Below are 26,022 nucleotides of genomic sequence, written 5' to 3'. Positions count from 1 at the left end.
TTAAGAGAGAATGCATGATACTAATTTAAGGTTGTTTTAATCACCTCCCCGAGTGTTTAGAATGTGGTGATAGTTTCTTTTAAATGATTTTTAAGTAAGGAGTCAATGACTCCTTAGAATATCATCATCGTATTGAAGAATCCTTCAATTAGAAAAGACCATTACCTCTCACGACAGGCCCAGTTTTCAGTACTACAGGTGGAATTTAAGGCCTCTGAAATAAGCACACACACACACACACACGTGTATTTTTAAACTACTGTTTAATCAGTCTTAAAGACACACAAATTAGAAAAAAACATTCATAGGTAAGTTATAAACATCTTTAAAACCCAGCAATAAGCCACCAGTGCAGCTCTGAGGACACAGACTAAAAATGAGTGGTTACGAAATTATCACGTCGCAGTGTAACTGACACAGAGGTGGTTTTAATTGACCATACGACGAGAACTAATTTATGAATCTGTTGAAAAATAACACTTCTTTAAAAAAATATTTTGGAGTAATAAAAACAAAAAGCACAGAACACCGCATTCTATTCCCACCCAGGGAAGGCAAGTGAGTCCTATAAACACCGGCCGCCGGCGCCCGGCCTCCTCCCGTCTGGGTGCGGCGGCCCTCTCTCCCGGGCGGGGTCGGGATGCAGCTCTTACGGGAAGGCGGGATGAAATCACACACTTTCACTGTGTGTGGCCCTGTTGCTCCTGCTTCACTTGAATCATTCTTCCATTCCCATTGCTTTGTGTCGTGCCCCTCCTGGTTCGGAGAGGCAGTCACATACCCACATACCGGCGGCAGAAGGTGGAGACTGGTTGGGAACACGTACGTTTGTGTCGGAGGTTTGATTTCTTTCTCCACATGACAAAAAGTCAGGAGCAAACGGACTTCGTTGACAAGTCCATCTATACAGAATCAAAAACACTTAAAATTGGGAAAGAGGCATATTTTAAGTGTCTGTCAAACTCTTTATGTGTGTGTGTCCTTCTACGGGGAAGGACAAAAAAGGAGTATCAACATAGCAATTTCTTAAAGAAGTTACCCCAAAATAGAGACTGGGCAGGACACAGTCACAACTCCAGTAAAAGACAGCCAGTCACTGTTTCCATTTCTAACGCGTTAAGAAAATGGTTAGTCATTCCACTGATGTTGCTGTATAACTTCTGGTTTTTCACTATATTTCCATTTCTTTTTATAGTAGCAAACTTTGATCCCACATGACTGGAGACGTGCCTGTGTGTCACTGAGGAAGCTTTAGACAGCGGTTCTGCATGGATCTTTACACTACTATTTATAGAACCCGTAGTCTCAGGGTGTTATTTTGTTTGTTTGGTCTCCTTTATAAAAAGTGTACTAAAAGACTTGTAATCAGTTTTAAAGGCAAGACAAATTAGCATAAAAATATGTCCATTTTAGAAAGTCTTCCCAATGAATGACCTATAGAGCTTGTCAGTTCTTTACTGGGGTTTGCATAATGTTAAAAACCTATTAAAATAAATATTATTTTAAAACATAGAAAAACAGTATTAAGCAGCTCACCCATCAAAATGGAATTGGCTGCCTCCTCTGTCCAGCAACCTCCAAGCACGGCGTAGTCATCCATCGCAAGAGCGTTCCTACAATACCGGCGTGGGAATTTCCTTTTAAATTTTCTTCTATACCGAATTCCTATAAATAGATTTGACTGGTGGCGCTGCAGAAGCGCCCTGGAGAGACCTCCTCCATTCTAATCTTTCAAATTCGAATTTAGGAGTGGACTTCCTTCTTTTCCATGCAAATCCTTTCCTTCAGCATTAGGACAGTGCATGGATGCAAAGCCCCCTTTACGTGGACAGGCTGTAGAAGGCAGAACTGTCAGCATCTAAACTCAGTGTCCGAACGACCAGCCACTCAGTAAATGTACACTGGGTCAAGTGTTGTCAGTTCTATAAGGTACAGGAGGGCAGCTAAGATTACGTTTCACAGTGTTATTTAGAATTCTGCACCTACATTAGATCTGATGTGTTCAACTTCGGCCAGGATGGACTATGAGTGGCTGAAGGAAACACCACAAAATACTGGTTTATATCTCAAACTCGGGACAAATCCTTCACTGACACCATCTTGAAACAATTATTCTCTCAAGTAATTTTCTCTTTCACTTATAATATATAACTCTTAAAACCATTTACTATTTCAGTTTATAATGAGGCAAAAAGTATAAATGTCCAGGGCCGTTCATGAATATATGAATTAAAATGTGTAAGGTATGAATTTTAAATAGATTTTCGTTCTAAGTATAATCTCGTCCTCGATTAAAAGTATAAATTTTGTAATTTCTTTAATAGCAAAAATGTAATTTTTCCGCAGTTTAAAATAAGGTATAACTCAGTTAAATATGCTCTAAATATCTTTGAATGAAATAATATTTGAGAAGTTATGTTGGTAAACCCTGTCCACTGAAATTGGTAATTTGTATAAAATATTTTTTAGCATACATCTTCTTCAATTTTACATAGCACAGAGACCAAAAAAGCAGTGAAAGCGAAAAGAAAATACGTTTTCCATAGTAGAGACTATTTCATTACGAAAGATTCATTTTAAGGGCTATCTTCAGGAAAAGTAGTACGCTGCCACACCTTCTGATTTAATGGACCGAAAAGTTTTCTATTGCTGCGGAAAACGTTTTGAAAAGTCATGACTTTGAGCACAATAATAAATGACTGCCAATAATTCTGATTGTGAACTTGCCCTTGTCTGTGACTCTTACACGTCTTGCTTAAAGCTTCCATTTACGACAAACACCACTGGCCATAAACCTTTAGAACTGTCCCTCTAGGCTCATTGAGCAATTTTGGTCTAGAGCACAGGTAACTTGTCCGAGCCACAGGCTCACTGATGGCAGAGCCGGATGCTCCAGGTCTCGGCCGAACACGCTGAGTCCTTCAGTGTGCGTTACCTACACTTTTTAGAACCATCCTTTTTACTACAAATTTTTCTCAAAATTGGTATCTGTGGAAATCCTGTATGTGAATATCGCATATGGCAGAGATCATACAAAAATACTTTTTAATCAAAAGCGTGGTGGTGGCATACGTGGCGGCTGGGCATTTTTGAAGCCAAATAAACCTTCCCTTTCATGCGGGACACTTTAGAAGTTAAATAAATTTCTCCAATTACCCAGAGATCCAATAAAAACGCTTATTTTAAAAACTGAGAATAAGCCCCTTGTAAAATGGTGACAGCTGAGATACATCGAATTAAATTAATTGTAACTGCTTCAAGAGAATGAAATTGAGGGAGGAATAATTATTTTTGTTCATTTGTTTCCCTGAGTAGTATAACAGCTAACCAAAAGTATAAATGTGATGCTGATCGATCATCTCTGGAGTGGTCTCCAGGCAACTGAAGAGAGGAGAAATAATATAAATATGCACTGAATCCTATTCTGTGATTTAAAAAGCAGCACATATTACAATGAATCGCTTCAGACTTCACAGTAGTAGAGACATACCAGCTTCCAATTCTTCTCCTATAAATAGAAGTGTTGTTAATCCTTGCAATACTCCAAGTAGATAAATCCGTTTTATAGAGCACAAAGCTTCTTCTCGAGGAGAAAAGTCAAGTTGAGAATTAGAATTACTTCTTTAGTTTTTCTTCCAGATTGCATACTTATGATTATAACTTTCCCAAGATTAGAGAAAAGCTATCCAAAAGCCATTTTGTACAAAAAAAACTTGTCGATGATCCGGCGGGAAGAAAATCAGACTATTTATCTTCAAAGCAATTGAATTGATCAATTATCTCGCTTTCTCAACGGTAATGCTATGATTATAATCACCGAGCCAGAGATAACAGTGATTTCATGTTTACAGGCTGAGAAAAAAAAGACAGGTAATAGAAACGAACGATCACTTGTAAATGGCTAAGCAGGCTGAAGAAACAAGTTTTAATAAGCTTTCTTGTTTTCACTTATGACGTGCCTAGACTTGTCTTTTAAACTCTAAATTTATTTACTTTTTCTTAATGGCGATTAGAGTCTCTGCAGCATTAATTAAACTGAGGAGAGATTCTGGGAGGCGGATCCTTCTCCTGATTACTCTGTTCTGTCCTCTCACATTACACAGCAAGCTTAATTTCAACGCATGAGGAAAACAAGAAAGTTTACTCAGCTGTCTGTATTCTTTTCTAGAAGGTAGCATGGCTAACCTCAGCAGGTAGGAAAAAATTTACCGTTAGAAAAATAAAAACATTTCATATAAACAAATACTCAGATATTTCTGAAGTTCTAAAAGGGTACACTGATATTTTTGCTGATGAAGACCTCAAAAGTTCCAAGTACCTTTGCTTTTCCTTCTTTAAATGAAATACTACATCGCTTAAGCCAGATAGTTATTCTGTTCTTAAGTTCATTTACAAATTTATTAATGACAAACATAAAGAGACTTACCATAGACACACAGTTTGCAATTCATTAAATAATTTAAGGCAAAAAGAAAATAAATTCCACAAAAAAACTGGTCAAATAAAGGTGCAGTCCGAAGGCTCTGCCCGCCCTCCTGCCTCACGGCCCAGGGTCTAGGATGCACGGCGAGGCCCCGACGCCACCCGGAGTCACACCCCATTCTTCTGCAGCTACGGCGGCGTCGCACGACTCTGTGGGGCTAAAGGAGACGCCTCGGAGCAACTCCAGGTGAGGTCCGCTGTGGCGAAAACGGCCCATGAGATAAAAGGATATTTTTCTACTTACAGAATCAAAAACTCATCAACGAGAGTTAACGGCAAAATTTTAATGTGAGACGTTAAGAGTTGGGAAACTAATTTGTATTATTCTCTAAAGGTGCAGTTCGGACCCAACGACTAAGTTTTCATTTCCCGAAAACTTTCCTAAATATGAATTAAAGTGTCAAGGGTGAGAGAGTGATTAGCCAGACAGCAACCTTACTCAAAACCTTCGCGCGATCTACCGCGATTATTTTCATAATCCTCTTAGAATTCCGTATAACTTTTGCTTGATAAATTTCCAAGTCCAATGTATTAAAAAGTTATTAAATTTTTATGTCTTAGATCATGACAGAAAACTCAGATAAATAAGGGGGGAAAGCACTTCTGCTGAGCACCTGGCCCCTGCCCTGCGCACCTGCCCGTCACAGCTGCCGCTGCCACCTCCCGCTCCGGGCCACGTCGTGCTGTCTTCATTCGTGCCTGTCTGCCTTCCTTGTCATCCTCTCTCTCTCTCTCTCTCTCTCTCAAGAAAATAGGCTTAAAGCATCGCACTGCCAACCTTCAGTTACGTTTAAGGAATTCTTCCTTGAAGGGCTCTCTGACTGACACAAGGTAATTAAACTCTCAGGGGAATAAGGTACCTATAATTCGGCACCCTGCTGACAGTTTCACTGCGTCCTGCAGTCACTTGAGATACCTTAAGAAAACCCTTCCAATACTGAGATGTTTATTGCGTTTTTAAAGTACCCCACGACCTTAAATATCCTGTTTCGAATCCTTCCAGAATTCCTTTACAGCACACGACATCAAATACCGAAATAGTGTTCTCACAATACTACACTTGGAAATACCATGTAGGAACAATATTTGAGGAAATGGTTTAAGGCAAGGCAGTCATTTGGGAAAAGTTGATTTCTCTCAGTCATCTGGATTGACACGTTGTTTTTCCATCTCTTCAGCGCCTCGGGGTACACACGTACATTCAGCAACAGGGCACGCATGTGACCTACGGACGTACGCCGAGGTCCTGAGTGCCCGTTGAAAAAATGGAAATATTTTCTATAAGGCGTGGCCCACAGGGACATGGCATGGGAGGGGTTACTTCACTCCATTTCCCATTGGGTGTACAGAAAACTCCCCACCGACAACGGTCCGATTTCCCGCACTCCATCCCTTTTCGGACTAACCCAAACCCCTGGAGAAGGTGCTAAGATTGGTTTCCGTTAACACACACAAAATAGCCGTCGAGGGTTTCCCCCATCATTGCTTTAATGATGGATGTCTAGAGGCTATTTCTTGGTTCTGATTGCAAACATTGTTTGTCGTGGAACAACTATTCTGTCCCGAAGAATTTTCTCTTTCGTCACTCTTTTTGGATCGTGACAGCTGGACATTTTCATGTGTGTTCTTCCCTCTCTGAGTTTTTTTCACTGGTAGCAACAATAATACTAAGATACCAACAATGTGAAGGCAGTAATACCAGGAGCTAAAAGAAAAAGGGAAAAGCTTATTAAGTTTTGCTAATTAACAATCCTCGATAACTACATACCTGTCAAAATGTCACACGGGCCCCGCCCCCGGGATGTGTTTATTTACTGCATTAGTCTTTTATCCTCCCCCACCATCGCCCTGAGATGCAACTCTACGGTGTACGCCAGGAGGCATTCACAAAGCTCTGGATAAACCCAGGCCGGTTACGAGCCTGAGACCAGCTATCACGTTACACTCTTTGGTAAGGGTCAAAGGCCATGGCTAAAGAGAACAAAAACCACTTATTAGTAGCTGTAGTGATCTGGACTCCCTCAAAACCACAGAATCAAAAAGTGAGTGAACAAGAGAACCAGGGACAGCAGTGGATTTGAACTCCTTGGCCTTCCCTGCTACTTACTGTCCCCTAATGAGTCACAAACACCCTCATGAAGTGACTCACAGATAAGCAATATTGCTTTTTGATGATTACTGCCACAAAATGTCCCATTATTAAAAATATTATTAGAAATATCATTCCCCAAATTAAATATAAATCATATGTGACCTAAACTAAGTTCAAGTGACTGTGAACAAAAAACCTAGGGGAAAATCCAACCGACAGCTTGATTCCATTTAAAAGTATGTAACAGTTTTGTTAAAATGAAATTTTAGCAAAAGTTACTTAATGTCTTCCTGCACGATTATCATCATATTCAACAGTTTTAGACCATATACTCTGTGCTGTCGTTCCAAATACTAGGGTAACGGAGCATCTATGAAAAGATAAAGCTTTTCACTTCAAAGACAGCACTAATACGTGGGAGGAAGAGGAATTAGACGGAAAAATAAAATATGGACTCCAAGACAATAACTTCTGTAACGTAAAGATGACAAAGTAGCAATGAAACATAAAAGATAGTGAAACAAAAGCAAGTAAATGAAATATAAGTAATTTATGTTCTTTTGATAAAGAAATCAAGAGAGTTAATCATTCTTTGAAAAAAAAAAAAGCTATATTTTCTAGTTAAACCTTTGAGAGACTCGAAGCAGTGATTAGCCAGCTGGTATTCTTCTAACTCAGACTCTCATTCGAGGGCTGAGCAGCGAAACCACTCTATAAAGAAACCTGAGGCTGCCTGGTTTAAAATTAAAAATAACCGATGATGTATTTAGCTACAGGAAATGAGGCGATGGCAGACCTTTTCGATTATACCTAATAGCACAGAGCTTTTAAAAAATGAAGTCATTCCCACTGACATATTTTTAAGAGTAACACTTACCTGTAGAACTTGAATGACGGTTTTATAGAAAGAAGTACAAATGGCACTACTGTGTAACTTATTGCTATCTGAGTAACCATCCACGTGATAACATCATACAATAATTTCAGCGGGGGAGGTTCAATGAAATAATGTCTGATGTTATTTCTTATCTGAAATGAAGAAACGAGAATATTTGCTTCATCCTGATAACACTACTTACAAAAGTACACAGACTGGGAAATAACTGAAACTCACACATTGCTGGAGTCTAAAATTGCAGTGCCACTACCGGAAAAGGTGGTTCAGAAAAACTAATGCATATGTGCACAAAAATACATGGAGAAAGGGTGAGGAAGCACGCGGGCAAAATGTAGGAATCTGGGCAAAGGGCACTGAGAAGTTCTTTGCAACTTTTCTGTGGATTTGAAGTTGTATTAAAATTAAAAGTTTCAAAAACAGTTCAAAATAACATTTTTAGGAACACTGTTTCTACAGGTCTTTCAACCCTATTTGGTAAAACTACAGTTTATAAATAAAGTTCAACCTATTTCCCATCTTTTCAAGGTATTAACTATGTTCACAGCAGTGAATATAAAATGAGACATCCTTATTTTTTTCCATCTTCTGCATCTGTGACAGACAGTATCCAATGAGCTTCAGGCATTATTTACTTAAAAAAATGAAATTTGATAAAAATGACCAAAAAAGTGAGTATGCACATTACTTGTTCATTAATGGAAGCTGAGATGAGCTTCTCAAAAAAAGGTTTTGTCTAATTATCGCTATTTTAATTTTTTTTTTTAAGGTGATGCGACCCTTGGTTGACCTCACAGATCGCAAGGACCTTGTCAGCTTACAATCCCTTATTTTTTATTTTTTATGCCTACAGCACCTGGTCTTCCTAAGTGTCTCCCATCCGAGTTCTAATCAGGCCCAACTCTGCTTAGCTTCCGAGATCAGATGGGATTGGGCTTGTTCAGGGTGGCATGGCTGTAGACTATTTTAATTTTTTTAAGCTTCTAGAACATTTCAGTTTTAAAATGTGTAACTTAACCGAACATTATTTTTTTTTCTATCGTGTTCCCCACTTTTCTTGTCTGTTTATAGAGGAAACATCCCCACCACGTGGATGCCACATGAGGTTTTCAGAGGGGTTCTGGGGTACAGTTAATGGCACTCCCGCACAGAGACCCTCATTCTCAGCGGCCAGGACAGAATCTGGCTCCTTCCACTGCCTGCCCAGTGCCCTGCCGCAGCCACCCACCCTCTTTTCCCTCCTGTCAACCAAAGGCAAATTGGTTTTCCTGAGGCATGGCTTTTAGCATTCCAGTCCCACGATTAAAAACCTCACCTGACTCCTTAATATGCACACAGAATAAAGATCAGGCTCTTCTCCAGTTTGGTGCTCAAGTTCTCCTGCTCTGCTGCCCTTGGACTTTCCAGAATTATTCCCTATTTATGCTTGCTGGAGATCGCTGCTTCAATCTCGTTTGTCATTCCCAAAGACACCACGCGCTTTCAAACCTAGTTCTGCTAACGTCAGTTCCACGCCTGAAATGTCATTTTCTCTTCACTCACCATTGAAATAACTTTTATCTTTCAAAGACCAAATCCAACCATGCTTTCCGAATGAGCCTACCTCCAATAAAGCTGGCCAAAAGGGACTTTGCTTCTTTCCCCTCTAAACACCTACGACACCTACTATCTATAAAACTCATGGAATCTACATTATGTGCCTTGTGGTTCACGTGTACACACACACACATACACACATGCCACATGCATACACTTTATGCCCCAGTTAGGCTCCAGACTACCAGAAAGTGAGCCCTTAGTATTTCGTGATGTTTCCCTCATACATCCCCAGTGTACCTTAACTGAATGCAGTAACTAGCGGTAGTTTGTTCGGTGAAGCCATCTTACCCGTAAGTGACATAAGCAGCTCGTTCAAACACCGTTTTGTCGCGTCACGTCCTTCTTCTTTGCCCAGCCATATCGCCAACCTAACTTCTCAATTGTTCCCCCAAATATGACTCCAGATCGCAAGCAAGTGAACACTCTCAAGAGCTGTGCCCTGCTTCTAATGCGGCATCTGCCACCGGGCAGGGCCCATGCACTTAATCGAGGCCTATCGATACCCCACTCTTCATTTAAAAGAAGACTCAAAGGTTACGGCTTTCCAGAAACATTTGTGAAACAAACCTACCCATCTGATCTTTCTTTAACTCAGTTTTCGGCTCCCCTTAAAAATTCTGTGACAACGACGCACCCCCTGTGGGTGCCTCCTGCGTGGAGCCCGTGGCGTGCCGGGCAAACACGCTGGGCACACGCCTCGCTTCCGGCCCGAGAGCTGACCGGGGCCTGCCTTGTAAACACTCAACTCAGTTTCTGTCCCAGGTCGAGGAGACGGCCCCTGAGGTATGAAGCGAAACTCTGGATACTTACCGCTCGAGCTGCTAATGTCATCACCACTGCTGTTAGAAATGTCAGGTAGTATCCGGGGTACACCCCGTGCCAGATGGCAGAGAGGATGAACGTCTGGATGGTCGGACTCAAGGAGGCTCGTTCGTAACACACCCTGGGAACCACGAAATGCACGGAGCCAAGAAGAGTGTGTGATTAGACTTTACGAAGCCACAGCGGTCGTTCCTTACCCGACAGGTCTTAGGGGCACCAGGGTAATCGCCACAGCCTGTCTTAGGCAGTAACGTGATCTGTGTCCTTGGGGAGGTCACAGCTATACAGTGGCAGATTTAGGAAAATAAATTTAACTCCTATCTTCTTACTGGTGTAAGTAATAGCTAAAATGATCATTTCTAGCGTTTGAGATTCTGTATTATTTATTAAAAAAAACTTTAATAGTCAAGTTATTTTTATTTTACATTATTTTATTTTTTTTTAATAACATTAAGAATTTCTAACTGATCTAATAAGACTAATCTTTCTGGCAAGTAGGCCGTGCTTGGTCTAGAGTTTTCTTGTAACAGGTTAGGAACCTCAGACGAAAATAAGATTTTTCTCAAGTCATCAAATTTAAAATTTAATTACGACAACAAAAATGACAGAAAAGACTAGCTCAGAAAATCTGCAGCCACTGGGGGACTGCGAGGCGATGACATGAAGCGATGACAATAGATTTAGCTTATCCCAAGGGAGAAAGATATTCGACTTGTCATAAAATAAAGGATATTACAAAAGGAGGTTGCTATACATAGAATGGGGCTTAAAGACCTACTATGACAGAGGAAATTTATAAAATAGATTCCACACAGGGCATTTTGTCTTATGTCTCATTGGGAACAGTGAGGCAGAATCACTGGGAGTTTCTGTGAGTTTCCTAATTTCATCTTTTGTAAATTATCTCTGTCCGGGCCGCCTTTACCTCCTGCATCCACCTGACAAATTCCCAAGGATCATGAACCTCAGCGCGAGCCCTTCTTCCCCGTCTGGGCCCCCACTGCCCCGGCTCCCTCCCTCTCACCACCCTGGCTGCAGGGAGCAGCACGTGTAGCCTGCACTGCCGTGTTCTGAACAAGACTTGAACTCAGACTGCAGAGGCCGAGGCTCTTGTCTTACTCATCTTTGTACCCTGTGTCTAACATATAAAGACCTGCTGATCTGAAATATCTGCAACTGGAATCGCGCTATAAAATCTAGGGCGTACGTACAGTGGTTGTATAGTGACGTTCTGGTTCAATAAAATCTCCAGTGAGCGAGAGCAGGAGGACCCTGGTGTGGTCTGACCTAGGGAGAGGCCTTCTCAGGCAGGCTGAGAGGTCAGCGACAGCTACACTCACGACCTTGCTTTGCAGGTCGACAATGTTTCCTGGTGAATGCCAACGTCACGGTGTCACTCGCCACATTGTTAATTTAATCAAGAATCTGAAGCTCGGTCTCAAGTGTCAGAGGCCAAAGCACAGCTGAAGGTTGCTCCCGAGGGGACCTTACCTTTTGAGCCAAAGAGCTGTCTGAATATTCCAATTATCAAGAAACATCTTGAAACTTGTTGACATCTGAAAAACAAAGGAACTTTTTTCTTTGGCCAACAAAATAATGAAGCTTTAAGTAGAAATAATAACGTTTTATTGTGCTAAAACGAAATTAACTTGACAACGTAGCGTAGCGATGCCCTGTGCCTTGCTTCTCTGACACGGTACCATCGCGCTAGCAAAGGAGTTTGTTGACTGTGGGGAACATCTACGGGTACATGGATCACCGCCATTTTCTCCTGTACGTTAACGTTTATGGGGTGTCATGAAATTATCTGATGGAGAATGCAAACGACCCTCTCCTGAGGATGGATGGCCCCTGAAGTCGCATTTGCTCAGCTCCCTCCCCTCCCCGCCTGGAACCCACGCCTGCTGGCGCCACCGTCTTCCCAGGGAAGCTGTCCTTGATCAGAGGCCACCCTGGCTCTCCTGGCCTCCACTTCTTCGCCATGTAACCATCTCCTTTTCGGGTCTTCACCGGCCTCTCGCCACTTGCCGTCCTGTGCCCCATTATCTGCTACTCTCGTCAAAATCTCAGGTGCCTTTTCTTTTTCCTTTTAACTCACCTACCTATCGAAATCCTAGGTGCAGATCACCAAACTGCCATCCTCCCTATTCACAACATCTGAATGCAGTATGTCACGCACGTTCGAGACTGCTGTCATCGATTCACGGTTCTCTGTGTCCAGGGGCCCTCAACCTACCAAGCGATCTGTTCCCCTAGACAGTTCATTCTCTTCTTGAAAATGGCTATCGAACCGAACCATGTGAAATTGTCTCTTTTTTTCCTTTTAGCACTCAAAGCCAGGCAAACGTCAGCAATGTCACAAGGTCCAGTCCGATACTTCGAACGTTCCCACTCTTGTATCCCTGGTCCTATTGCCTCCTCTGTCCCTCACAATGAGGAACTTTGCCTCCTGCTTTACAGAGATGTCGGAAACCGGACTCCACATTCTCACCAACAACACTACCAAGCCAGCAGCACCCATGCTTACCTTCCACCCCTCCCTGCCTTTGCAACGGAAGTGGTCCCTCTTCCTTGAGGCCGATCTGCCCACCTGTCCTCGGCATCACATCCCCTCTGTCCATCTTCTTAGGGGCTTCGTCCACGGAGAAGTCTCCGTTTCTCCGTGCCCTAGTCATCCTCTCCCTCTTCAAATACTCCACTCAGCACCGGCGTTTCAGTCTCTCCATTTATAACACAAATCCTTCCTTCAACCAATCACCTGCTCCTTCAGCTCTTGCCTTATCTCTACCCTCCTTCCCTTCATGGGTAAACAGCATCTAAGAATTGTACGATCTAGCTTTTATGCTTTTCCCTCTCTTGTGCCTATCACCAAAGTCATCGGCGACCTGCCAGCTGTCAGAGCCGATGGCACCTGTGAGTCCTCATCCCACCGGACATCTCAGCAGCATCTGACACCGAGACCCACATCCTTCTTCGGGAAAATTAAGTCCCTTCTTCTCTTCATACTTTTTCTTACACTCATGGGGGGTGTAATCACCCCTTCTCACTGGGGGTGATATCGCCCCGATGAGGACGAGAGCTGGTTCTTAAGAAGCCAAGACAACGTACTCTTTTTACATATAAAGCACATATTACATACAGTACACAAATGGATATACAGTACATCTGTGCTATTAAAATTTCATGGTGGGTGATTAGGAAAAAAATGCCTCAGAAGGCTCCGTAACAATGAACCGAAGGTGAGAAACGCTGCCACATACTCATCACCCGACTTCCACAATTAGCAATTTTCCCTCCCTTCTCCATTTTTATAACTGACATTAAGAGTATTTCCAAGCAAATACCAGACATCCTATTTCATCCGTAAATAATTCAGAATTTACATCCAATAAATAGGACTTTTAAAAAACCATGATCAGACCCGACAAAATGAACGATAACCTCGTCACAGCCTCTAGCACCCATACGATACTCAGATACCCCTGTTTAAAAACGTGCTTTTCCAGCTGGTCTGTTCCATCAGGAGCCCAATGAGATTCGCACAGAGCGTGAGGCACAGAACCCACCCGCAACGTGCCATCACGCTCACGAGCGTTTAAAGCTCTTTATGTGGCCTCTCGTACGGTCTTGGCCTTGGCCTGGCCACTATCTCTCCAGACTCATCTGTCACTGCCCGCTACGGTGAGCCTCTGTGAGCCACACTCTCTCCAGCTGCTGCTCTCCCCTGCCCGGGGTGCCCGGCCACTTCCTGTATCTTTCGTCGGGACTCAGCTTACGAGATTATTTCCTTCAGGACACTTTCCTCGTCTAAGATGGATTCTGATCATCTAATAACACGCACACACTGTCCACCTCTCTGAGCATCACCTACCTTCCTGCGGTCCTGTAACCTCCACTGGATGCATGTCAGGGAGGGCCCAGATCATACCTATCTTATTCCCCAGATGCCCAGGGCCTGGGCACATGGTTAACAATCAGTAGATACCGGTTAAATGAAAGAATGGGTGTTAGTCCTAGAAATCCTTTAATCCCACTCTTGGATGTCACACCATAACCGATGCAAACAAATGACGGAACTTCGAATGGCATATGGTAACCAGCTTCTTAACGAATTACGTACCTCTATTTGCCGAATCCTCAAATTGGAAATTAAGTCCCAACGAGCTTCTCCATTTCTATCATACCCTCTGAAACCAAAGCCTGCAGCGTTGTTAATAGCATCAGCTACAGTAAAGTAAAGTAAAAAAAAAAAAGCATTAAGACCCTACATAACAATCTACCATGTTCTCCCAGAAGGTGCATGTTATTCTTAAATAGCAAAAGTAGATTTGCTGCCGTTCTAATCTAGTATTTAATAAAAGAGTCCTTGACCCAGTTTTTAGAATATCCTAACAGTTTTTAGGATATATCCCTATATTTTGGACATGAGTTCTAAGGTTTGTTTATACATAAATGACTCTCATTTTTCTAATTGGTCTTTAACTATATGTCCTCAAGGGGGCAGTCTTATAGCTATGTGTAGAATAAGATACACTTCATGGCTACACAATAACAGAAAAGTCTATTCACGTGTTACTTACCTAACGTCCATGCAAAATAGTATTTGGGTCTGGCAGCCAAAAGAGAGACATACAGGTAGAGGACCTTGGTGGGCCACGAAGCTGTAGCTTGGAAATGCTCGTCAATGTTGTACTCCACAGGCAGCGTGTTCGAGATGGTCAGGTGGAATAGTAAGGAAAGTCCGCAGACCAAGAGCTTCTGAATCACCGCTGTCTGGAAGGGCAAGACAAGACATCGTGAACCGAATGCACCTTCCTGTCCGTAACTACCCTTGCTCTCTCTCACGGCGATGAGACTTCTAAGAGGTGGTCAGCCTGGAGACACAAAGTCATTGACGGAAGAAATCTGAATATACCCGATATCGAGTCTGAGATCCAACCCAGTGTGAAAAGAAATTTTTCAATTCGCACTGAGTAATAGCATGAAGACAAAAGCGCTGTGTGGGTGTAGAACACAGCGCCACATGGCAGAGAAGTGATAACCTAAGAGCTTCTGCAAACGGGCGCACACCTCTCATTCACTCCTTGCTTCACGGTCACTTAGGAAGGAGGGCCAGCCTTCGCCTCGAGCCCCGTACTTGGGAGAAACACACGAGCCCGCCTTGGACTGTCTCCTAGACTTTTTGCTTGGCCTCGTTTGCATGGGACCCTTAGATTCTATCAGATCAAACCCAGCAGACACTTCGCCTACACAAGGTCTCACAGCCTTTCTTGACGAAGCAGTATCTCAGCAGCTCCAGGCACCCAGCAGTTCAAAAGGAGGCGCAGGCCGCCTGGGTTTGAATTCTAGTCCCACGCCCGCCGCCCCGGGATCTTGGCCAAACTACTCAGCCTCTGAGTCTCAGTTTCCTCGTCTGTTTAAGGGTGAGGTTAACAGCACCGACCCCATACGCTCACTGTGGGGGCTGACACAGTAACTGCGCAGGTGCTCATGGGGGTGCTGGCAGACGAGAGGTGTGATCGAGTGTTAGCTACGGCTACGTTTCACGGCTGTGGGAAAGAGGTGATGTCTGCGGTCGGCCCTTAAAGAGGAGGAAGATTTCAACTGGCCCTGATTGGGATGAGGGGAGGAAAGCAGGAGAGGAAAAGCGAACACTGTGAATTTGCTGGAACAAAAGGCAGAGGTAGGGAAGAAGCTTGGAAAATCAGGCCGGCTCATCAAACATTCTGCGTGACTGTACAGCGTCATCCTCGCAAAGCAGCTCGGCACAGTTTCTTAAGCGGCCTCATGACTGTCCGCCTACGAGGCATCACTCCTAGGTACCGGGTGAAGCCGTTTCCCGTGAAAAAAAGATTTTGAAGAAGTAGATGGGTACATTCAAAACTGGACAACATTAGCGGCCTTAACTCAACAGGCTAACCGAGGCGCGCGGCGCAGGCTGCGGACGCGGCTCGCGACCTTACATTTGGAGATGGCTCTGTCCTCTCGCCGTGCAGCCCCTCTTTGCCATTTTCGCCCGACTGCGTCGCATGGAAGGATCGGCCCTCGATGAAAGTGATGTAGTCTTTGTAGGAGCAGAGGGGGCCCGCCAGGACCCCCATGAAGTTGCAGTTGTAGCTGAGATACTCCAGGAGGCTGGGCATGCGCCTGCGAGGGAAACACAGCAAACTTGTGAGACGTGATGGGCGCTCTGCAGCAGCTCGACAGGAAGGATCCCCTGCCTCACCGCGCCTGCCCTTCCCAAAACACAACGCGCTTGAACTTCCGTTTGCATCCAGACGACAAGAGTTTTCAAAGATTGGGACGCGGGAATGCGCGACGGTATTTATGGATAAAAGAGTCTCTCTACAGAGCTTTATGAGCAGCTATGAAGAGTTTCTACTTAATTTCTCACAGGGAAACACACCCAAGGTGGACAAGGCACAAAGAATCACCTCTTCCTAGTCACTCATTTAACATATCTATGTGCGAGCCAACTATGCACCCACGTGCGCCAGAGTCTAGCGATTCTGCAGCTAGAAAAACAGAAATTCTGCATTCACAGAACATACCTAACAGCTGCATAAAATCGATAATAAAAAAACGTATAGAATATCTTCAGAGATGCTAAGTGCTCCAAAGAAAAGGGGGTGTTTTATATCATGAAGCCAGAGAAGGCCTCCCGGGTGAGGCAACTTTGAGCAGAGACCAGAAGGAAGTGAGCAAAGGAGCCGTGTGAACACCCAGAGCAAGGAATCCAGGCAGCAGGAACGACCAGAACCGGGCTGGGGACGGGGCATCGGCAGCAGGGCGGCTGGTGCGGCCGGACTGGACGGAACCAGGGCAAGGAGGCAGGAGGGGCGGGGGAGGGAGCCGGGGTGCGATCACAGGGGGCCTGTCTTACTAGCCACGTGGGAACTTCGGGTTTTTTCTGAATGCGAAGAAAAACTACAGGACTGTTTTGAAATACTTAGGTTTCGAACAAACTGCTCTAGTCCCTGGGTGTGCGGACTGGGGAAAGGTGGGAATAGGAAGGCGGGTGAGGAGGCGCCGCGATCTCCAGGGAGGAGGTGACGGAGGCTCGGACCAGTGCGGGGGCGGGGGCGGGGGCCGGGTGCGCAGACAGCATCCGGACATGTTCTGGCTGTACAGCCACCGAGTTTGCTGACGGACTGGGTGTGGGTGTCAGATAGAAAGGAATCAAGGACGTCTTTTCCGACTCGATTGCCTCGAGGGCCGACAAATGGCACACGGTACCTAAAGTTTACCAGGCATTGTCAGCGCAGGGAACCAGGCGAAAATGGTTAGTGTCACAGGAGACAGTGCAGGTAACCGCGTGAAAATGGTTAGTGACAGAGGAGAATCTGCAGACTGTACACACTACCATGTAAGTGAATTATTAGTAGTGGAAGTTTTTATTTATTTTTGAAAACCAGCTCCATTTATCAAGTCTGCTGTCCACCGGCAACTATAAGCTATCACAAACAGAAGAACAACTACACCTGGGAGCCGTCAGCAGCTTCTCTAACCTGTTACAATCCCTACTTCCTCTTCCTCTCGTGAAGCAGCACAGACGTGCTGTGTGGCCGAGACGCGTGTTTATGAGAAACGGTTGGGGAGGGAGCAGCACCTCCTGTGCACCTGACACTCGTGGGGTCACCACGCAGCCCGACGCCTTCTCCGATTCGTTTAGAATTATTTTTCTACGCTAAAAAGTGTTTTGAACTTTAAGTATTTTCTCTTTAGGACTCAAAATTGATGAGAGAAAAATGTTTCGGGTAGATTTTCTCATGTAGTTCCTTCCACTGAATGCTGAAACGAAATGCTTTCCCACTGGCTCGAACGCCGGGACGTGCCCTGCGGTCGGTCACAAAGGGACCTCTTGTGCGCCAACAACAAGTTCTATTTTCAACACCAATTATTTCAGGCCCCAAAACAATGGCAGCTTCTGTGAGCGCAGCTCAGCCTTCCCAAGGCAAACTATGTATCACAATCGCAAGGACAGGAGATAACTCCGAACCATGAAATTTGCTGAAGTAATCTTCGCCTCAACTGTCATATCAAAGGACAAGTCTTTTAGGGGCTGCGGTAGGTGACTAGAGTATACGTGATTAAAATGAAAGCCAAATATAATTATAATACTTCACTTATGACATTAAATGAAAATTTGTTCTTTCGATCCTTAATTTTTATTTAGTGTCAACTATGCATTGGCCTAGGTTAGGGCTTCTCAATCTCGGCATCACTGACACATTTTGACAAGAATTCTTGGCTCTGGGGGACTGTCCTGTGCACACAGGACGTTTGGCAACAACCCTGGCCTCTATCCATTAGTTGTCAATAGAGCCATTCCTCCCCATGTGTGACAACCAAAAGTGGCTCCAGACATTGTCACATGCATCCTGGGAGCACGACTGTCCCTGGTGGTGACCTGTTATTTAGGTAATGGGGATGCAATGATAGACAAGACAAAGTTCTGTCTTCACGGAGCTTACATTTGGGTAGGGAGAGGGACAATCAAAATGAACAAACACGTACCAGTGGACAGTAAGACATAGTATGAAGAAAAATACAGCAGGCCGAGGGCTAGCGTGTAACAGCGGGGTCGGAAGAGGTGTTCCAGATGCAGATGCCTGTGTAGTTCCAGGCGGACCGGGCGAGGGACAGCAGAAGCCACCAGCTCCTGCCAGCCTCGTATGAGGTGCTCAGAAGTTTGGTACTTTATTCTCAATTCTCAAAGGAGCCACTGGAGGGTTTTCATCAGCAGAGGGGAATCATATAACCCAGTACGCATTAAAATGGTCTCTGGCTACTGGGTGGAAAGCAGACTGTGGACAGCAGGGGGGACAATGGAGCCCGGTTAGGACGCGATCACCGGAGACCATGCCGAAAACGAGGCTGGGCTGGGCTCTCATGGGACCGGTAAGACGCCGGTCACGTAAGAGACAGTCAGATGTCAAGGTCAGACCAGAGACAGGTTTCACAGGAAGAGCCGACCTGCTAGAGCGGATTTGCGGTAAGGAAAACGGAGTTTGCCTAAGTTTACACCCTAAGTCACTAGTGACAAACGGCGCCACTATCAGCTAAGTGGGCAACAAGGGGGTCACTAGTGACAAACGGCACCACTATCAGCTAAGTGGGTGACGAGGGGGAAGAACGAACGGGCTGGGGAGAGGGGAGAGAGGAAGCAGGAGTCTGAGGTTAACGTGTTCTCTTTGAGGCACCAATTCACCGTCCTGGCCCCGGGGCTGAAGTGGCAGCTGGTTATGTGAGGCCGGAGCTCAGGGGACAGGGCGGCGTGGGAATATGAAGCCGGGAGACCTCAGATACGTAGACGGCATCCGCGTGTGATCGCCTGGAGAAGACGTGCGGGTCCCCCGGCCGTGCCAGGGAGTACGCGAAGGGTTCGTGGTAAGAGAAGGGGGGCATTCAGCAAAGATAACGGGGAGAGACGGCCAGCGGGGCGGGAGGAGAATCACGAGACGCAGTGTCCTGGAAGGCAGGTGAGAAGCTATTTCAAGGACCAAGTGACCAGCTGGGTCAAGTGCTGCTGAAGGTCGAGCAACGTGCAAACTGAGGCTGGCACTGAATAAGGGCAACCTTGAAAGGATGCTATCAGACCAGAGTGGGGACAGAAACCTAACTGCAGTGGGGGGAGGAGAGAAGGGGAGATGAGGAAGCGGGGGGGGACACGTGGATTATGGACAATTAATACTTGGCTCTGGAAAGAGGATGCTGTTTGGTACAGATACGGGCCGTAAGCCAGATTTGTTTTTTGCAGAATGAAGTAGAGTTGCCTTTACTTCTTCCAAAAATAAACTCTGCTACCGTCTTGAGCATGAAGGAGGAGAGTTGGAGGTTCGAGGAGAAAGAACATATGATCTCACAAGAGAGTGAGAAAAGTGAGTGGACTCAGGAGATGCAGTAGAAGCATCGGCAACACTAAGGGCCATCGTTTTAAATTTGGGGTAACAAACTGAAAATGAGTCCCATCGGCAAGACTGGATGTCTTTCCGCTCTGCTTTCTTCCACGGTTCAGGTAGGCAGGGAGCTGAATTAACTAGGTCTGGGGTTTTGCCAGGTAGGAGGTGAGAGGCCGAGGGGAAATGGGCGCTGAGCTTCTACTGAGTGGTCACTGGGATGGACCACGGAGGCATAAAGATTAGAGAACTGAGATCAAATTAACCTCTCCTCAGCTCAGGATGTTCAGGCATGTATTTCCTGACATATAATGACTACAGAGAATGCCCATAGAACAATTTTAAAGAAAATATAAGAAGATCCCCAAGACAGGCTACCTGGGATCAAAGGTGAACACTTAGGGGGTGAGGTCTGTCTACTATCACAAGCTTAATCTCATTCTCTTGACAGCCATGCATTTATTAGTTCTAGATTTTCAGGAAACAAGGTGCTTCATAAGACATTTTTCTTTAAATAAAATGTGTATTTGATCTCTAATTATACTGGATTAAGGTAGATCCCGCCAAGACAGTAAGCTATTCCTTAGGTTAGTCAACAGAGCACCTATAATAAATGAAGCAGAAGCCTATCTCAGAATGAATTCCACAAATAATAATGAGAATGTCTTACTACTTCTTCATTATTTGAAAACCCGTCATCGAGTTATTGGTCTCCAAATGGTAGCTGCAATTATTACTCTTAATCACGCTATGGCAGACATGAAGACTGTGATCTTCCTGTCGTCAGGGAACTCAGAGCCTTAGAGGAGACAGAAAGCTTGGCAGATAGTCTCACGGTGCACAGGAGGTGCGTACTGTATGATGATATATTCAAGGCGCCATGGGAGCCTTAGAAGGGATGCCTCGCCTAGTCTAGCAAAATTTGGTACCAGGGAGGTGTGCAAAGGGAGAAGGGTTTGGTTTTCACGAAGAACCTCTAGAAGGACGAGCTTTGGCCATGAGCGATGTGTGTCTCAGGCAGGGACAGTGTGAACCATGGCAGGATACAGTTAGAAGGTACGTACCTTACTGCTAACTCTCTCTGCGATGGGGTCAGTTCTTCGTCCTGTCGAAACATCCCTGAGAAATAAAAATCGGTACTCCTATCAATTATGGTTTATTATCAGTTACGATGTCTCCAAAGAAAAGAATGGCATTTTTCCCCATTCACAGTTTCGTCACTTTCTCATTGGCAATTCACGCTGTGATCCCAAAGTTGTTGTCATGTTTGCTAAGATCGGTCCCTTTCTTTCTCATCGCCACACAGGCTCGACCTCGTCGAAGGACCGTCGTGAAACCCAACACGTCAACATCTGCGTAAGACAACAGCCACCATGCAGTCCAACGTGTCTAGGTCTGTGTGAGACGAACAGCACACGCCAGCGAATAATATGACTCCTCTAGAGGAAATCGTTAAGTTTAAAAATTCCTAAAAGCTGGCATTTTTAACAGTAAATGCTATGACTTTTCAAAAAAGGGGCATTAAGTTTTTCTATTATTGGGTGATTTAAATGACTAACATCAGTGCTACGGAAGGAAAGATTTCCTCCTACGTGACTCTAATAAACGAGAGCTGTACACTTCCACCTTCTTCAGCCGTTTACCTCACCCGCCCCCCAAAATGAGAGGACATTATGATTACACATCAACTTCCTAGATCCTAACCCAATTTGAAGACTAAAAGAGGACTGGATTAAGAAGCAAACACGCTTAAGAATATTTGTAGGTCTTCCCTAGTAGATGGCACAGAATGGGCTAAAAAACTCATCCATGAAGCGCCCTTGGCTACTGCAAATGTCTGTGCTAACGGGGTGCTAACGGGGTGCTAATGGGGTGCTCCTTCGGCCTTTGAATGAACCACAGACCAACTCTTTTGCCCAGAGTCCTGACTGTTAGCATTTCCTCTGGCAAGGTGTCCATTCACTGAAGATGCAAAATATGAATATTTGTAAATAAAAGATATATAAATACTTACACTAAGAATATATGTGTGTGTGTAAGAGACAAGGGCCAAGGGAAAAAATCTTAATAAAAATGGAACACAGAAATGAAGCAGGAATTAATAAAACTTGATTTAGACCCGATGTCTATTCTAAACTGTCACTAATATGGGTCATATGACTGAATCACACTATTTTACTTTGCTTTTGTCACTGAATTGAATGCAAAATTAAGATAAAATCCTGAAGAAAAACAAACACACTTTAATAACTCTATGCATACTTATTTATTTTCCCGTCTGACCTCATCTCTACCCTTCCTCTAATAAAGAACAAAAAGTTAAGATAATCTCTCAAGCAAAAGATTGTTTGAATATAATTTCTTTCAGTGATGACAAGTTAATTTCTCATTCTTACCATCATGAATTTCATAAGCCAAACTAGTGATCTTCTGGGTAATTATCATCATTGGGCTGTGACAAAACAAAAAACAAATATTTTAAAAGAGTGTATTTAAAATAATACTTGCTATGGAATAAAAGTTTATTTTGCTTATATGACTACAAACTCCTGAAGTTTTTTAACATTCAAAAATAACCTCCAAGGGATTTCGAAGAGGTAACTCGGGGGCCGCGTGTTTGTTCCTAGGGGTAGGGTGTGGGGAGAACCTGCGCATCGCTTTACGAAGCAACATGGAGCAGCTCATCCTGAAAAGCCATCATGGGCGAGGGTGCAGCCCCACCGCCTCATCCTACTTCATGCAGGGGACACCAGGTGGGGAGAGGGCGGGGGACAGGGCCACGCAGGCGTCAGACCTGCGGACGACCGTGGACAGGCCAGCTGCCCTGTGCCTCGGAGCTCAGTGAAAAGGTGGAGAGTAAGCTGCCTGAGGAAGGGGGCGCGGGGAGCATATTAAAGGAGCATGGGTGAGAAATGTGAAACGGAGCCAAATGGGGGGAAAGAAAAAGGCGGCTGTCTACCTCCCCACTCCCGGAGCCAGGCGCCCAGGGCTTAACGGCCTGTCACGGACGCCCTCGCCCTGGAGACAGCCACCTCGGGCCGGCAAACCGTGGCACACGCTGAAGGAAAGAAGACTTTAAAATCATGATATGGGGAAGAAAGTGGCAATATTCTTTAACATATTTTATAATCTCTGACCGAATGGACGACTTGAAAAAGAAAAAAGAAAAATGAACCCGCAGAAGAAAACTACCTGGCTCCATTCCGCCCTTCAGCTCTTACGTCGGCTTTCGGACAGCAGCATTAAGGAGCAGTTAACCAGTTACTCATTTATAGCTTTGGAATTTCAACAGAAGCAGGACACAGCGTTTCGCCTGCAGGGAGAAGGAGCACTCTCTGGGCTTGGAGTATGCGGTCGCCCTAGCGTGGCCAAGGGAAGGACGACAGCCGAGGATGAGGGCAGAAGGAGGCTCAGACCCCATCCCGTCCAGTGCGGCCTGCAACCGGCCCTCCGCTCAGAGCCCAAGACTGCTCAGTGTCCCCACCACCTTCAGCAAAGCGCCAGCATCTTTAAAACCTTGCAGGACATTTGGTCCTGTCCAAAACATCCACACGGACACGCGTTCCATGGCAAAAGGTCCCCGAAAACTGTTACTTGCTACCTGATCCTGTCCAAAACGTCCATGGGGACATTTGGTCCACGCTGATCCACCTGCCTCTCGCCATGTGCCATGACCAGCTAGGCTACAGAGCAAGTAGGGTTACTGTTGGCCATACGACCACAACTCAGTTATTGGTCCAATAAAACATAATGGTATTTTGATGCATTGATGCTGCAAACCAGAAGTAGAAATAAGCATTATGGGCTATCTAACCCAGGGACGTTTTCTAAGTGTGGGCATTTCTGACAGGACCAAATACCAAAGACCTTTTGGTGTGGGCCAAATGCCTCGTGGACGTTTTGGATCAAATGTCCACGAACCCTTTAAACACAGAAGGAGCTGGTTTCTCACAATGTCAGCACTGTCAAAGGGTTTGTTTTAAACGTTCCCACCACTGGCAATGACCTCACAGCTCGTTCTCCTCACCTACAAGGCAAGACCTCATGAAAAACTGTCAGATGACGGTCACTCTGAAACTCCAAGTACTAAGGGAGGAGAACCCCTTGGGCTCCCTCACGTTGAGTGCTACGTCCACCCCGCTCACTCTCCAGAAGTCACTTCTCAGCCAGCCTAGCCCGGCCGCTCTCACCAGCCCCCAGCTGCTGGTCAGCTTTGCCAGGTGTTTTACATGCCTTCGAGGATTATAAAAATGCCCTAAAGTTCCATTTCTCTGGGAGAAAGAAATCGTTTTCTCGCCCTGCCTTAAATCTCCTTAGTTCACCGATGAATTATAAAACACCCTTCAGTTCTAAATTCTAATTCACATGTCACCTTAAAACATAATAATTGTTCTATTTATTTCGTCGACTCGGTGACACACTAAACCGTTAGGTACATACGTAAGATGCTCCGAAAACGCAGCAGGGGCTACGTGAGAGCGCGCCCTCGTGGCACCCACGGTGTCCGGCCCCCTTCCCCCACGCAGCAGGGGCTACGTGAGAGCACACCCTCGTGGCACCCACGGTGTCCCGGCCCCTTCCCCCATGCGGTTCCCATTCTGCCGGCTGTGGCGGGTGCAGGGTCTCTCACGAGGGTGAGTGGGAGACAGAGGAGTGATGGGGAAGTTGGGACACACCCCAACTCATGGCAGCGGACCCAGGGTGAAGACCACCGACAGCACTGTGCACCATTCTCAAGGAGACTAACTGCACTAGGTTTTCCTAACGGCACATTTCCTTCGTAAAAACCCGTTTCGGTGACAATCGGAGTGACTCACATAATTATTTCACTTAGACCTTTACTGGCATTTTAATTACCTATTGACTTTGGATCTAGTGGAGTCTCCAATACCTAATCACTTCCGGGGTCCCAGGAAGTCTGAGGTAACCTGAAAGCTCTCCCTGTGTCCCCAGGGGTCGGGGGCAGCAGACGGCTACGGCACCTCCTCTGAGTGACAGGATGGAGCCACCGCGCCTTCTAAACAGTGACGACGTCACTGCACTCAGGGGGAACTCCAGACGTCTCCCCCATGGCGCTCTGCCGGGAATGGGCATGTGACTGCCCAAAATAAACACTTTGATGGAATGGTTTCTGGTAATATTAAAAAAGATACCCATCTGATGTAAAACACTAGAAGACTTGTCAAAAAAAAAAAAAGAAAGATGCAAAAGTTTAAAAAATTTACATGCCTTCTTTTTCTCTGCAAAGAATAACAGGATTTAGTTCTATCGCAGTCAAACCTGACTGTAGTTAAACATTATTAGAGAACGAAGGAGAAAAATCAAACTGCCTTCTTCGCTGCTGCAATATCTCGCTGCTTAACTCTAATGATGTTTGTCTATTCACGCTCCGAAGCAGCTACGAGCACCTATAGGTAAAAGGTCCGCTCGCCGCCAGGGGATAAGTTAAATGACGATAGAGGCAAACCACTGACTGCCCACACCGCCGTCTCTAAGTACACCAGTCTCTTTCCTCCATAAACCAAAAATCCCCTGAAGCCAAATAAACCCCACACACCTAATGCTGAATGAATCCGCAGCGAGATGCCATAAAAAAGGCCATCGGCGTCTCAGCCACCCATTCATTCATTCACTTTACTCCCTCATTCAGAAAACAAGTGTTTGATAAGCACCTTCAGTGCACCAGATGCTGGAGGTGCAGCCGTGCACGAGTGTCATGAAATTTACATTGCGCCAGCGAGATGGATGATCCGTGAATCAATGGGTGAGTATACCTGTGCCAGATGCTGCTGGGCGCCGAGCAGTAGAACGAAGCGGGTCGAGGGAGAGGGAGTGCCAGGATATGAGTAAGAGAGAGAGACCGCAGACGGGTCAAAGGTGTGCCAAATGCACTGAGTGCCTGGCAGAATGAAACAGAGCAGTGCGGAGAAGCCGTGCCAGGAGATGGGAGAGAACTGGCCACACCCAGAAGGTGACCTTTACACAGAGAACGTGAGTCAGGGAGCAAGCCAGGTGGAGGTCGGGGCTGAGCATGCTCCAGGAAGTCTGCGGCCACGCCACCCTGAGCACGCCCGGTCCCGTCTGATCTCGGAAGCTAAGTGGGGTCGGGCCTGGTTAGTACTTGGATGGGAGACCGCCTAGGAAGACCAGGTGCTGTAGGCGTAAAAAATGAATAAATAAGGGATTGCAAGCTGACAAGGTCCTTGCAATCTGTGAGGTCGACCAAGGGTTGC

General features: G+C 45.3%; 1 protein-coding gene, 1 non-coding gene and 1 pseudogene across 2 annotated transcripts in view; 1 reads left to right on the top strand and 2 right to left on the bottom strand.

Moving 5' to 3' along the window:
- Positions 1 to 246: 246 nt before the first annotated feature.
- MBOAT2 (membrane bound glycerophospholipid O-acyltransferase 2) overlaps positions 247 to 26,022 on the bottom strand; it is an 84,636-nt gene continuing 58,860 nt past the window's right edge. The window contains exons 5-13 of the mRNA XM_039888097.1: positions 22,186 to 22,241; positions 20,854 to 20,908; positions 15,854 to 16,037; positions 14,471 to 14,663; positions 14,011 to 14,114; positions 11,382 to 11,446; positions 9,879 to 10,011; positions 7,452 to 7,603; positions 247 to 6,187 (exon numbers count right to left, since the gene is read on the bottom strand). Of these exons, the coding sequence (XP_039744031.1) occupies positions 5,962 to 6,187; positions 7,452 to 7,603; positions 9,879 to 10,011; positions 11,382 to 11,446; positions 14,011 to 14,114; positions 14,471 to 14,663; positions 15,854 to 16,037; positions 20,854 to 20,908; positions 22,186 to 22,241 (1,168 nt within the window). The 3' untranslated portion in view covers positions 247 to 5,961. The remainder of the gene's footprint in view (positions 6,188 to 7,451; positions 7,604 to 9,878; positions 10,012 to 11,381; positions 11,447 to 14,010; positions 14,115 to 14,470; positions 14,664 to 15,853; positions 16,038 to 20,853; positions 20,909 to 22,185; positions 22,242 to 26,022) is intronic.
- Positions 8,314 to 8,431, bottom strand: LOC120622507 (uncharacterized; annotated as a pseudogene).
- LOC120622636 (5S ribosomal RNA) lies at positions 25,833 to 25,951 on the top strand. The gene has a single exon (XR_005658500.1). It is a non-coding gene; the product is annotated as a 5S ribosomal RNA (ribosomal RNA).

The sequence above is a fragment of the Pteropus medius genome, unplaced genomic scaffold (assembly GCF_902729225.1).
Source record: "Pteropus medius unplaced genomic scaffold, Ma_sr-lr_union100, whole genome shotgun sequence".
NCBI lineage: Eukaryota > Metazoa > Chordata > Mammalia > Chiroptera > Pteropodidae > Pteropus > Pteropus medius.
The sequence above is the reverse complement of the archived record's forward strand: the minus strand, read 5'-3'. Positions and strand labels throughout refer to the sequence as shown.